The sequence below is a fragment of the Miniopterus schreibersii genome (assembly GCF_964146895.1).
Source record: "Miniopterus schreibersii genome assembly, chromosome: 4".
Taxonomy (NCBI): Eukaryota; Metazoa; Chordata; class Mammalia; order Chiroptera; family Miniopteridae; genus Miniopterus; species Miniopterus schreibersii.
In genome coordinates, this window is record NC_138105.1 from 9,749,925 (window position 1) to 9,762,236 (window position 12,312).

The 12,312-nt window shown below is 52.3% G+C and overlaps 1 protein-coding gene across 2 annotated transcripts; it reads left to right on the forward strand.

Moving 5' to 3' along the window:
• The first annotated feature begins 441 nt into the window (after positions 1-441).
• On the forward strand, positions 442-11,476 carry TRIM7 (tripartite motif containing 7). 2 transcript variants are annotated; one of them, XM_081135613.1, is made up of 7 exons: positions 442-961; positions 1,771-1,866; positions 6,177-6,407; positions 7,361-7,383; positions 7,651-7,766; positions 8,184-8,219; positions 9,870-11,476. In XM_081135613.1, exons 1-7 carry the CDS (start codon positions 455-457, stop codon positions 10,379-10,381), a joined length of 1,521 nt encoding a protein of 506 aa, XP_080991739.1. In that variant the 5' UTR covers positions 442-454; the 3' UTR covers positions 10,382-11,476. The 2 variants fall into 2 exon arrangements, with proteins under 2 accessions (XP_080991739.1, XP_080991740.1); XM_081135614.1 differs by lacking the exon at positions 6,177-6,407 and having other exon boundaries at positions 446-961; positions 9,870-11,470.
• Positions 11,477-12,312: the final 836 nt, after the last annotated feature.

Genomic DNA, 12,312 nt, shown 5'->3' on the forward strand with positions numbered 1-12,312 from the left:
CCTGGCGCGGGCCGTGCCGAGGCGGCCTCGGGCGGCAGCCGGGAGCGGCGCCCAGCCGGCCGTGTGCGCCCACCTGTCCCGGCCCGTTTCCCACCGCTGACTGGGTCAGGCGGGGGCAGCCTGGAGGCCGCCGAGCCAAGAGCGCACAGCTGGGAACCCGGCGTCCGCGGAGGGGCTGCGCGACGGGGCGACGGAGAGACGGAGAGACGGGGCCGCGGGACCGCGGAACCACTGGGGACTGAGGGGTCCGGCAGCGGGGCGCAGGGCGCGGGCCCTCACTTGGACCCCTCGCTGCGCCGCCCGGCCCGCACCCAGCGCGCACCTCCGCACCCGGTTCCCCAGCCGGCCGGCGCCAGCCCCGCCCTTCCTCCCAGAGGGCGCCGGGTTCCCAGCTGTGCGCTATTGGCTCGGCCGCCTCCAGTGCGCCGCCCGACTCCGTCCGCCGAGGGCGCGCATGGCGGCGGTGGGGCCGCGCACCGGCCCCGGCTCGGGGGCCGAGGCCCTGGCACTCGCGGTAGAGCTGCAGGGCGAGGCGACATGTTCCATTTGCCTGGAGCTCTTCAAAGAGCCGGTGTCCGTCGAGTGCGGCCACAGCTTCTGCCGCTCCTGCATCGCGCGCTGCTGGGAGCGCCCGGGCGCGGGGTCCGCCGCCGCGCCCCGCCTGCCGCCCTGCCCGCTGCCCTGCCCGCAGTGCCGCGAGCCCGCGCGCCCGGGACAGCTGCGGCCCAACCGGCAGCTGGCCGCGGTGGCCGCACTGCTGCGGCGCTTCAGCCTACCCACGGGCGCCGCGGGCGAGCGCGGGGCGCCGGAGGCGGCGGCGGCTGCGTGCGCGCAGCACGGCGAGCCGCTCAAGCTCTACTGCCAGGACGACGGACGCGCCATTTGCGTGGTGTGCGACCGCGCCCGCGAGCACCGCGCGCACGCCGTGCTGCCGCTTGAAGAAGCCGTGCACGAGGCTAAGGTGAGCGCCCGCGACCCCGCGACCCCGCGTCCCCGTCCGCCTGTCCCCGCTCGCAGTGCAGAGGGCAGGCAGGCAGCAGCCTGGAGGCTCGGGGGAGCCCCTGCCCCCCTCCTGCTCGGCACCGGCTCCGGGCTGAGCGTGGCCATCCCTCTGTCACCCCCACAGTGCCCCCGAACCGCCTGGGCGATGTCCCACAGACTTGGCGATTTTCTCTCTCTCAGCCCCCGCCCTCTAGCGGCCACTTGGGCATGTCCACGCCTCCGCTGCCCGCACTCTCAGCTCTTTCCCCGAGTGCGAAAACGCCCCAAGAGGTCGGGGAAGGGTTGAGTAGAGCAAGGAGAGAGCCATCTGGGCTGTGCCAAAGCTGCGGACTCGGGCTCCTTTCTTTCCTGCCTCCTTGCTGGGGCCCCAGCTGAGGTGGGGGGGCCTCAGGCACACCGTCCCGTCTTTCTTTGCTCCCTACACGGCTCCAACCCTTCCACACACAGGGATTTCTGATGGTGGGGCGGAGAGCAGAAAAGACTAGGTGGGTTGGGCAGCTGGGGGTGGGAGGGGCTTGTGTTTCAGCCGGAATCTGTGCGCTTGATGGTCCTGGAGAAGTGAGGTCCTTGACTTTTGGCGTTGCCCTAAGGATGCCCGGCCCCCTTTGTGAAGGCAGCGCAGGCTGCATTCATCCTGCCCAGAGATGGTTCACCCCGACCTCCTCGATGAACAGGGCCTTCCCGTCCTCCTGCGTGGCTCCAGGAAGGCACCGGTGGGGGTTTCCGGAATCCTGCACCCGTAATGTCTCCCTTCTCACCCTCCTGCAGGAGCTCCTGGAGTCCAAGCTGAAGGTCTTGAAGAATGATCTGGAGGACTATGAGGTGTTTCGTTCCACCGAAGAGAAGGAGAGCAAGGAGCTCCTGGTGAGGCCCCCTCCCCCAACAGCAGAGGGCCACCCAGTACCCTGGCGCTGTTTTTGTGTGTGGTGTTGGAGTGTGTACCTGTGGAACAGCGGGGGTGGATTTTAGAAAGATAATAGGATGCATATTATAAATGGTGACTGATCTTAGGGATGACTGAGAAATTATCTTTCTGGACTTCTGTGTTGTTCGAGAATGTTCTGCTGGTGTTCCTGGCTCCCACTCTTTTATTCTTTCTTTAGACAAAGTTAAAAAAACAGATCACAACAAAACTTTTTGGCAAAGTATGCTTACCTTTTCAATAGAAAGTTTGTGGAGTGTTATGGGCTTGAGGAAAATGAAAACAGTTTTCATATAAAGGCCGGAAACATGAAAAAAGTTATCAAAAGCAACATCTGAATCTCATCCAACACTGAGTTTGAATGACATGAGCTTACAAGTTTTTGAAGAGCTGGGGACCGGAGGGTGGGTGAGTTGCCCAGTCTGGGCTCTTTGGCCAGATAAAGCATCTTGGACAGAGATCTCACAGGTGCATTCCAGTCTAAACACAAAGACTGAGTCAGTATTTTATTCATTGTTTATTATCACACACTGTTTAAGTTATAAAAACAGTTATTTCTTTGTTTAAGGCAATTTTCCCAAGAAGCGTTACATGACTTAAGTGAAGAACTTTAAGAAACTAAATAACATTAAGAGATATTTTTAAAAATATGTTTTTATTGATTTTAGAGAGAGAGGAAGGAAGAGGGATAGAGAGATAGAAACATCAATGAGTGACATCAGTCGGCTGCCTCCTGCTCGCCCCCTACTGGGGATCTAGCGGGAATCAAAACTGGGGACCTCTTGGTTCATGGGTTGACACTCAACCACTGAGCCAGGCCAGCCAGCACATTAAGAGATCTTTATATAGGAAAACCTAAGAGATGTGGCCAAATGCTACTTTTTGGGGAAATGCACAGCTTGAATGTATTTCTTGTTTGATAGTGTGTATGAGTGTGGACTCATGAATAGGGTGTATTCTAAGGGGTAAAATCCGTTACTGTCATATTAATTTTGCTCCAGTCTTGGTCATTAAGAGTTACTACTTGAAATTTCAATTAATATTTTAAAAACAAAGATAAATAAATAAATTAACCCATTAAAAAGAAAAAAAAATGTGACCGTATACTTTATTATATAACCAGAGCTTTTGAAAGTGAAAAGAAGTACTAAAATTATCCTTCTAGAACAGCTGGCTTACTGGAACTGTCCCAGTGAATCAGGATGTAAAGTCATTTTAATATTATATAACACCCCAATTAGGGCTGTGGAGCATCTCCTAATTGAATGCAATAGTGTTTCTGCAGAGAGACATGAATACTCATACTATGTGAAAACATAAATACAGTAAACAGCCTCATGTTAGCCGAGGGCATTTTTGCCACCAAAGGCAAAAAACTTTTTTTTCATTCTTAGAGTTTTTTAGGTTTTGAAATTAGGCTAAGGGGAAGGGGACTCACTGGGTGTCAGAGCTGCTAAGGGCTGGAGGTCTGGTGACCAGTTTCCAGCAGCCCCTGCTGCACAGCCCAGTGTGCCCATCGCTCCCTGGTGGGCAGGAATTATATTTTGAATTCTTTACAGTGGAACAGGAAAGTGAAATGGGGCTGATTTTGATTAAGGTGGGCAACATGGGTCATGCACTGTAATTTTCTACCTTGCAAACTCAGTTCTTAGCTCAATAAATAGGTGTTAAAAGAATGAAAGGATCTACGAGGGTCTGTTAGGACAGGGCCATTCAGTTCTGGAGTTGGAAATTGAAGGAAGAGGAACTTGAGAACTCTCCTATCCTCAAGGTGGGGAGGGGAAGACCCTGAGTTCAGATGCCCCGTTCCTGACCCTCAGCTGTACCTGGTGCACCTGCCTCCAGTGTGCACCCCACCCTTCCCATCTGATCATTTACTTCCCTTCCCAAGGAAGAGCTCAATCCTCATTTCTAGACCCCTACCCTCCTCTTCTGGAGAAAGGAGTAAGCTTGTGGCTCTTCCATTTATGACCCAGAGGGCCTCCCACATCGTGGGCAGCTTCATGATCTCTGACCCCACCCACCATGACACTACTTAGCACCTTCCACTCTGCCCCCTGCCAATCCACCACCCCTCTGGCCCACACATTCTTTAGAATTACAGAATACTACCTGCTTAATAAAACAATAGAGGTAGAGAACAACTCTTGCTGCATGGTAACAAAGAGAATGAATACTTTTATTTGAAAATGCTCTTACCATTTATGAGTGCTTCTCAACTGGGACAATTTTGGCCCCCAGGGGACATTTGGCAACGTCTGGAGATACTTCTTGTTGTCAGCACTGGGGCAGGGGTGCTGCTGGGATTTAGTGGCTGAGGCCAGGGTGCTGATGAAGCATCCTGCAATGCACAGGACAGCCCTCCACAACAAAGAATTATCTCGTCCCAAATAAAAATAGCACAGATGTTGGTAAACCCTGATTTAGAGCATTTTGGCTAATATTGTTCCACTTGTGTTATTTCCTTGGGTGGCCATATACTATAATTCTAAGAAACTCAAATTTTGGTGTCAGACTCCCTGGGTTAGAATCCTGACTCCCCACTTAACTGGTGACAATGCTTCTCTGTCTCTCTCCTCATTTGTAAAACGAGTGCACCCACATCATTGGGTTGTTGTCAGTGTTGAGTGAGTTTACACCTGTAAAGGGCCCCATGGTGCAGCTTCCTGCTTGCCCAGTGTCCTGGAGGTCCTGGGGGAGCCATCTCCTGAATTCAAAACCCACTCACAGTCCCCTGTTCCAGCCATTCCTCACCTGAGGGCCGGGATTGAACCTGCAACCCAGGTGTGTGCCTTTCACCAGGAATCAAACCTGCGTATCTTTGGTTCTTGGGCCGATGTGCTAACCACTGAGCAGCACCTGCTAGGCATCCTCCCTTAGGGGTTTTTAAAGAAGAGGACCTGTGACTGTCCAGCTTGTCCTGGAGGAATGGAATCCTTCTCACTTCTCATTAGCCATGAGAGGCCTTGCTTGTTATGTCGTGTGCAGTCCCTTCCACGTATTCATGTAAAGAATCCAGAGGATCAGTAGCATGAGCCTGTGTCTGGAAACAGAGGAGTGAAAATCCTATGGGTAATGGTCATGGAAATAGCAGAGTATGAAGCCTGCACACACAGCACATCCTCACTTGGGGCATGTAGGTGTGCTGCTACCTCTGGACACTGGCATTGATTTTCCTTCCTTCTTTCTGTTCTGTAACTCCCAGATTTTGTATCATGAGCATGTGTTACCTTCATAATTGCTAAATAGAAATGGTGCTCTTTAAAAGGAAGTAAAGGCCTTGGCTGGGCAGCTCAGTTAGTTTTTAGTTAGAGCATTGTCCCGATACACCATGGCTGTGGGTTCATCCCCAGTCAGGGCACATATAAGAATCAACCAAAATAGGTAGAACAACAAATCACTGTTTCTCTCTTCCCCTTCTCTCTCTCTCTGAAATCAATTTTTAAAAACTTTAAAATGAGGAGTAAAGTGAGGAGTGAACGTTGGAAGGGTGATGAATGTTAGAAAACAAAATTCAACTGAGTATCTTTTAAAGGTCTTCCTGGCTTTGTTCAGTGATTGATGGAGTGGTCAGCATCTAATCCAGCAGATAGACAGGAGCCCCTGGTACAAAGGCAAGAGATTTTATAAGCAGAGGTAGCGGGAACAAGGAAATTTCAGAAGGCGAAAAGCCCGGGTTGGTTATGGCATCCCCTACAGGGGATGGCAGGTTACGGAACAGAGGCAATTCCCGGTTGGCTGGCTTAAGATTCCTTTTCTGGGATAGCTGAAACTTGAATGAAATCTGTTTAGTGAGGTGGGGCTTAGCATAAGCGACTCCATTTTGGCCCTGTTTTCTTGTATGCAACATATAATAAATGTGTTTGGGGAAGAAAGAGTGACTCCAGGTTAATATTTAGAGTGACCCCAGGAGGCACTAACTTATCCTTCCCACTTTTCATTAAGGAAACTGCAGCCCTGAGTAGTTTGGGAGAGTTCGAAGTTGCCCTACATTGGTTGGAGAGCCCAGGTACAAAGAGACACATGGGCACATCTTTAACGGGAATCGAGAGCATGAGTTGAAGCTGCTGTGCCTTTAGAGTTGGGATATGAAATTAGAAACTGTGCAGGGTGTGCGTGTGTGGGTGAGCCCCTGACCCCTGAGCAGTGAGGCGGATGGAACCCTGCCCTGTGGGATGACGCAAAGCTCCTGTCCAAAGGCCAAGTCTTGCTCATGTCCCTTATCTCTGCAACTTCTCCTCTCCTGAGACAGAAGCAGATGGCAGCTGAGCGAGAGAAGGTGGGGGCAGAGTTTCAGGCACTGCGGGCCTTCCTGGTGGAGCAGGAGGGCCGGCTCCTGGGCCGCCTGGAGGAGCTGTCCCGGGAGGTAACACAAAAGCAGAATGAGAATCTAGCCCAGCTCGGGGGCGAGATCGCCCAGCTATCCAAGCTCACCAGCCAGATCCAGGAGACAGCTGGCAAGCCTGACCTTGACTTTCTCCAGGTGAGTCTGGCTCCCCAGGGCTTTGAGTCATTTATCTTAAGGCATCAAAGGCAGTGAGAACAGAGTCAGATCCTGTGAGTTTAGTAGACTCGCACAATCTGGAGCCAAAGGGAACTGGAGAGAGGTGCCTTGATTTTCCTGGGGTTAGAGGTCTAAAGGGATATGATAAAACTTTCCTGACAGTAAATAACAGTAATATATCTTACGTTATATTTTAGTATGTACACACTTGAGACTAGAATCTCAGGAAATAACACCTTTACTAATGTGATGCACTTAGATGTTTTCTATTTTATATCATTAAAAAAAATAGTCACAGTCTACTAAATAAACTTCACAAGTTGCAGATGGCTCAAAAACAGTCATTTAAAAGACACTGGTCCAGCCCTAGCTGATTTGACTCAGTGGTTAGAGCGTCGAGCCCGTAGACTGAAGGGTCCTGGGTTTGATTCTGGACAAAAGTACCCCAGTTGTAGGCTTGATCCCCACGAGGCTCGTGTGGGAGGCAACCAATTGATGTGTCTCTCTCACATCAACGTTTCTTCTCTTTCTCTCTCTCTCTGTCTCCTCCTTCCACTCTGGGAAAAAAATATCCTCAGGTGAGGATTTTAAAAAAGAAAGACACCGAAGTCGCTGCATAAAGGCTGTGACTTGTCTTGGTGGTGCCGAGAGCAGAGGCAACGCTGGGCTCCAGCACATGGTGCCAGTGATGATTCTGTCATGATGGGAGCATTTCGGAGCTGTGGGCAGGGCCACGGGACCCACCAGGTCGATGAGACGCCCAGCTGCCTGCCCCAGGGGGAAGCCCTTGGCACCCCGGCCCACGCAGGCAGTGGGCTGTGGCACCTGCCTCTTGCCTATCCCTCTGGAAGCAGGGAAGGGGCCGGTTCTATTTTTTCAAAGGCAAATGGAGGTTACCTGACGTTGATCTTTTCTTTCTTCTTCCTTCCCAGGAATTCAAAAGCACACTAAGCAGGTGAGTGGACCTGACAGTGCCCTGGGCCCCTCTTAGCTGGCTCTTCGTTTCCACTGCGTGCTCTCTTTGTTCCCAGCCCCCAGCCGCTCTCCTCCCAGCCCCCACTGCCTTATCCCGGTACCTTCTGAGGCAGAAGTCCCTGTGCCTGGCTGTGGGAATCGGCACGAAGGCAGGCTCTCCTTTTCCTACCCCTCCCACCAAGAGGGTGTCACTCTCCTAACTGCGGGAGTGGGACAGTGTTGGTGGGCCTTCCTCCTTGTCATGCAGGTGCAGCAATGTGCCTGCCCCCAAACCAAGCACAGTCTCTTCTGAGATGAAGAATAAAGTCTGGAATGTTTCCCTCAAGACCTTTGTCTTAAAGGGGCTGCTCAAGAAGTTCAAAGGTAGGGCCCATGTGTGGGGCGGGGCTGGGAGATGCCAGTGGCAGTGGTGGTTTTGGTGATTTGGGGTCCAAAGATGTGCCTTTCCAGAAGCTGTGTGAGAAAACCAGAGCTGGGGTGTGTGGTGACTGGTTTATTCCAGCCCCTCAGGGCACAAAGCTTCCCCTGGGGACAGACGGGATAGGGGGGCAATGAGGGCAGAAAGAGGGATGAAGAAGGAGATCTCAGCTCTGACCAGCTCCAGGCAAAAGGGGGGGAAGCTGGACCGGGAAAGCCAGAATACTGCAGGCGGTGCCTCTGGCCTCTCTGGGGAGTGAGTGAGCCAGGGGCCCATCAGTGTCAGAGGACGTGGTATCGCTGTCATTGTCAGACTGTCTCCTGTGTCATTCATGTACACCCTGCTTTGTTTCCCCTCCTCAGAGGATCTTCGTGGAGAGCTGGAGAAAGAAGAGAAAGGTACAATAGCTGTGGTGATGATAGTGAGTGCTTGTTATCTGGCCACACAGAGAATTCACTCCTTGCTGGCACCTGTCTCTCTGGGCTTTGTGTGTGGTTGGTTCCTTCTGTCCGCCCACCTCAGGGACTCTCCACCTACTCCCCTTTCCCCCGTGTCCATACCTCACCTCACAGCGCTGACTCCCTCAGGCCACAGTGGGGTCTGTAGGCATATGGTCCAGAGGAGGAGTGCCCTGCCCCTCAGGATACTTAGGTTGGGGAAGGCTTGTCGGTCACCTAAACAAGCCTTTCTCTCCCCTGTCCCCATTCCCAAACTTACTGAGACCTCTTCTGGGGACTGGAGTTGTGTGCGGGGGTGAGGGGAAACAGGAGGAAACTGAGGACAAGGCAGGAGGTTCTCTCTCCTGCAGAGCTCTGGGGTGAGTGGGATCCAACCCCACGGGGAGGGGAGGGCTAAGTCAGACTTTGCATGGAAAGAACCCAAACCAGCTGAGTCAGACTATGCCCCTTCTCTGCCCAGAACCCTGCATTGGCCCCTGTCGCTCAGTAAAGGCTGGGGTTCTCAAAGGGATCTTCCAGGCCCCAGGGGACCTGGCCTTACTGCGTACTCTTTCCCTGTGCACTCTCGGCTGCTCCTGGAATGTGCCAAGCACACGCTTACCTGGGCCTGGAACATGCTTCACCAGACAGCCGCCTATCTGGTTTCTTCACCTGCATATCTTTGCTTAAATGTACCTTTTCAGTGAGGACTTCCCTGGCTCCTCTAGTTGAAATCACAGTCTGCTGTCCCAGTTCCTCTTCTATGTTTTTTGTTTGTTTGTTTCTTTTATTGTCTCTCCTCCCCCCCAAGAAAGGAAGTTGGAGGAGGGCTGGGATTCCCAGGGCCTAGCACAGGCCTGGAACGCTGTAGTACTTACAAGTGTGCATATTCGAGCTTTTTATTATGGAAAATTTCAAACATATACTAAAGTAGAGGATTATGTGCTCACCATATACCCTCAGCAATGATCACTAACACCTCTCTCCATTTCTTCCCACTGGATTATTATTTTTTTAATAAAAAATGTTTTTATTGATTTCAGAGAGAGGAAAGGAAAAGGAGAGATAGGAACATCAATGATGAGAGAGAGTTGTTGCCTCCTGCATGGAAATTGAGCCCCAAACCCCCAGGAATCCAACAGTGACCTCCTGGTTCGTGGGTCGACCTCAACCACTGTGCCAGCTGGCCAGCCTGCCTTCCCACTGGATTATTTGGAAGCAAATCACAGAGAGTATCATTTCCATAAATATCCCAGTATTTGATCTCTAAAGAGATAGGCTTTAAAAAAAAAGTTTATATTGTTTTTAGAGAGAAAGAGAGAGACATCTCCATCGGCTGCCTCCTGCAGGAGCCCACAACCCGGGCATGTGCCCTGACCTCTTGGTGCACAGGAGGACACTCAACTGACTGAGTCATACCGGCCAGGGCTAAAGAGAGAAAAAACAACCACAAAACCATCATCATAATTAGAAAAATTGATGATTCTTTCTGGTATTTAAGTGTTTGACAGTTTGATTTCAGCATGTACTTGTTGGGGTGGGGCAGGAATTAGGGGTGGGAGCTGTGCAAGGAGCCTGCATGGGCTGTCTCTCCCTGCCTCCCCACTGCAGTGGAACTGACCTTGGACCCCAACACGGCCAACCCCCGCCTCATCCTCTCTCTGGATCTTAAGAGCGTCCGTCTTGGACAGCGGGCCCAGGACGTGCCCAACCACCCGCATCGCTTCGATACCAACACAAGAGTCCTGGCGTCCTGTGGCTTTTCGTCTGGGCGGCACCACTGGGAGGTGGAAGTGGGCCCCCAGGATGGCTGGGCCTTCGGCGTGGCCCGAGAGAGTGTGCGCCGCAAGGGCCTCACGCCCTTCACCCCCGAGGAGGGTGTCTGGGCGCTGCAGCTCAACAACGGGCAGTACTGGGCCGTGACCACCCCTGAGCGGACACCCCTCAGCTGTGGCCACCTGTCCCGCGTGAGGGTGGCGCTGGACCTGGAGGTGGGGGCCGTGTCCTTCTACGCGACGGAGGACATGCGCCACCTCTACACCTTCCGTGTCAACTTCCAAGAGCGTGTGTTCCCCCTTTTCTCTGTCTGCTCCACTGGCACCTACTTGCGAATCTGGCCTTGAGAGACATTGCAGGGTCCCAGAGGCAGTGGGTCAGGCAAAGGTGACCGCCTTCTCCTGGCTGCCCATGGGAAGGGACGTTCTCCCTTGGAGCTTCCTGGTCACTTGCATCTGCCCTTCACTCTTCTTGCCCCAGGCTGCCTTAGAGAGGCTTCTGGAGACTAAGCCTCAGAAGCAGGAGACTGAAAGGGGCTCTGTGTTCAACTGAGCAGAGGAAGAGAGGCCTGGGACCCCCAGGGCCTGTCCCCTACCTGTTGTTCCTGGCATGTGGACTTGGCACCAGCTCTGAGGAGGTAGAGGCGGGTGAGGATGGGAGCCCAGCTGTTCACAGGTGCTTCCTCTTACTGGGGCTTACTGCTCAGACTCAGCAGAGCCTCTGGCTCCTTGGAACAACACCCTGGCCCTGTGTTGTCCTCAGTTGCAAGGGGCACATTTGGGGCCAGGTCAGCCAGGTTCATGATCACTTCTGTTTTGCCTTCTTGTCAGCAGCCAGCTCTGCCTTCAGAGACCTGAATCCAGCTGGCCTAATCAAATCATCTACTCAGGGAGGAGCACTGTGCTAGCTCAAAGGACATTCTGGGCCAGAACTGGAAGGAGACCCTTGACCTGTACATGAGGGAAAAGCCCCGGACAATATATAGGCATGGCTACCCTCTAACATCCATAAACTGATGATACAGAGTGATATGTATGTACATCCTTGGCCACAGTGACAGCCACATGTTCTCACAGATGCCTAAACCCCTCTCAAGTGCCAAAGTACAGTCTCCCTGGGTAAGGAAACAAAAGGTTTTGGAATTTTGAAACATGAGAGTACTCACAATTTTACAGATGCAACTAACACCAGCATGGAAACCCAGAGCACAAACATGCACCTGACAGATTGTTTCTGGAACCTGCCAAATGTATGCTAACAGCGGAGGACCCTGGTGCCAAAACCAGCTCAGCCTGCGCCCTGGTGGCTATCACCCTGGCTAATTGTTCCCCAGCTTCTGTAAGGCTGGGCTTCTGGGAGGGTTGTGGTGGGCTGTTCCTTGCTTAGTGCTCCCCAGGAAAGGGGGATGGAGATGGAAATACAGACGATGAGTTCATTTCTACAGTGGCTTAGCTCATTCTTGACTTACCCAGTCTGAGTGCAAGAGCACAAGTATGAGCAAGGATTTCTGCCAGACAAGCAAGCATGTGTGCTGTGTGTGAGAAATGTGCACACGTGTTTATATCAGATTGCCAGGGCAGAGGGGTGTGTGGATCTTGCAGAGGGTATGTATGAGCACATGCATAGGGTTTAGGTATTGAAACTGACCTAGGTCAATTAGGTCATACCCTATTATTGATTTCTTGTGAAATATCAGCCACCCCATATTTAGGTGATGGCTGTAGGTTTCCAACCCTATGCGTAGGCTGCCTGGCTAGATGAAAGCCAGTTTCAGACCTAATTCTGTTCTACCCAGGTTGTTTAGACAGATGCAGGGACGGTGACAGTCAGATAGTCTGGTCTGCAAGAGTCATGGAGCTTCTGTACTCAGTTCCTTGAGATGCTTCAAGCACACTTTGTATACAGGGTTCTTGTTAGAGCAGGCATGGCATTGTTCTAGAGGTGGACCCAGAGCACACAGCAACAGGCAGTCAGAATCCAGTGTCCTACAGGTCGGGGACATTTAAGAGTCTAGCTCACAGCAGCATTCCAGAAGGTGAGTTCTGTGCCCTCTTCATACACAGAGTGTAGCTCTAGAACACTGGAGCCAATCAAGACAGTTGACTACTATTGATTTTCACGATGAAAACCCATGGCTTTTGAACCAAGTGTCACAACTACCCTTTATGTCATCTAGCAACTGTGCTGAAGTATTGTAACATGTTACAGGTCACAGAAGATAGGGTGACTGGTGGAGGCCCTGGAGGGCCAGGTCTGGGGACTGAAAAATATTTTCAGT

Excerpts from the sequence above, each read along its gene's own strand:
- TRIM7 (XM_081135613.1), top strand. The coding sequence starts at position 455 with ATGGCGGCGGTGGGGCCGCGCACCGGCCCCGGCTCGGGGGCCGAGGCC. Across the intron at positions 1,867-6,176 it reads AGGAGAGCAAGGAGCTCCTG|AAGCAGATGGCAGCTGAGCG; the intron begins GTGAGGCCCCCT and ends CTCCTGAGACAG. Across the intron at positions 7,384-7,650 it reads TTCAAAAGCACACTAAGCAG|GTGCAGCAATGTGCCTGCCC; the intron begins GTGAGTGGACCT and ends CTTGTCATGCAG.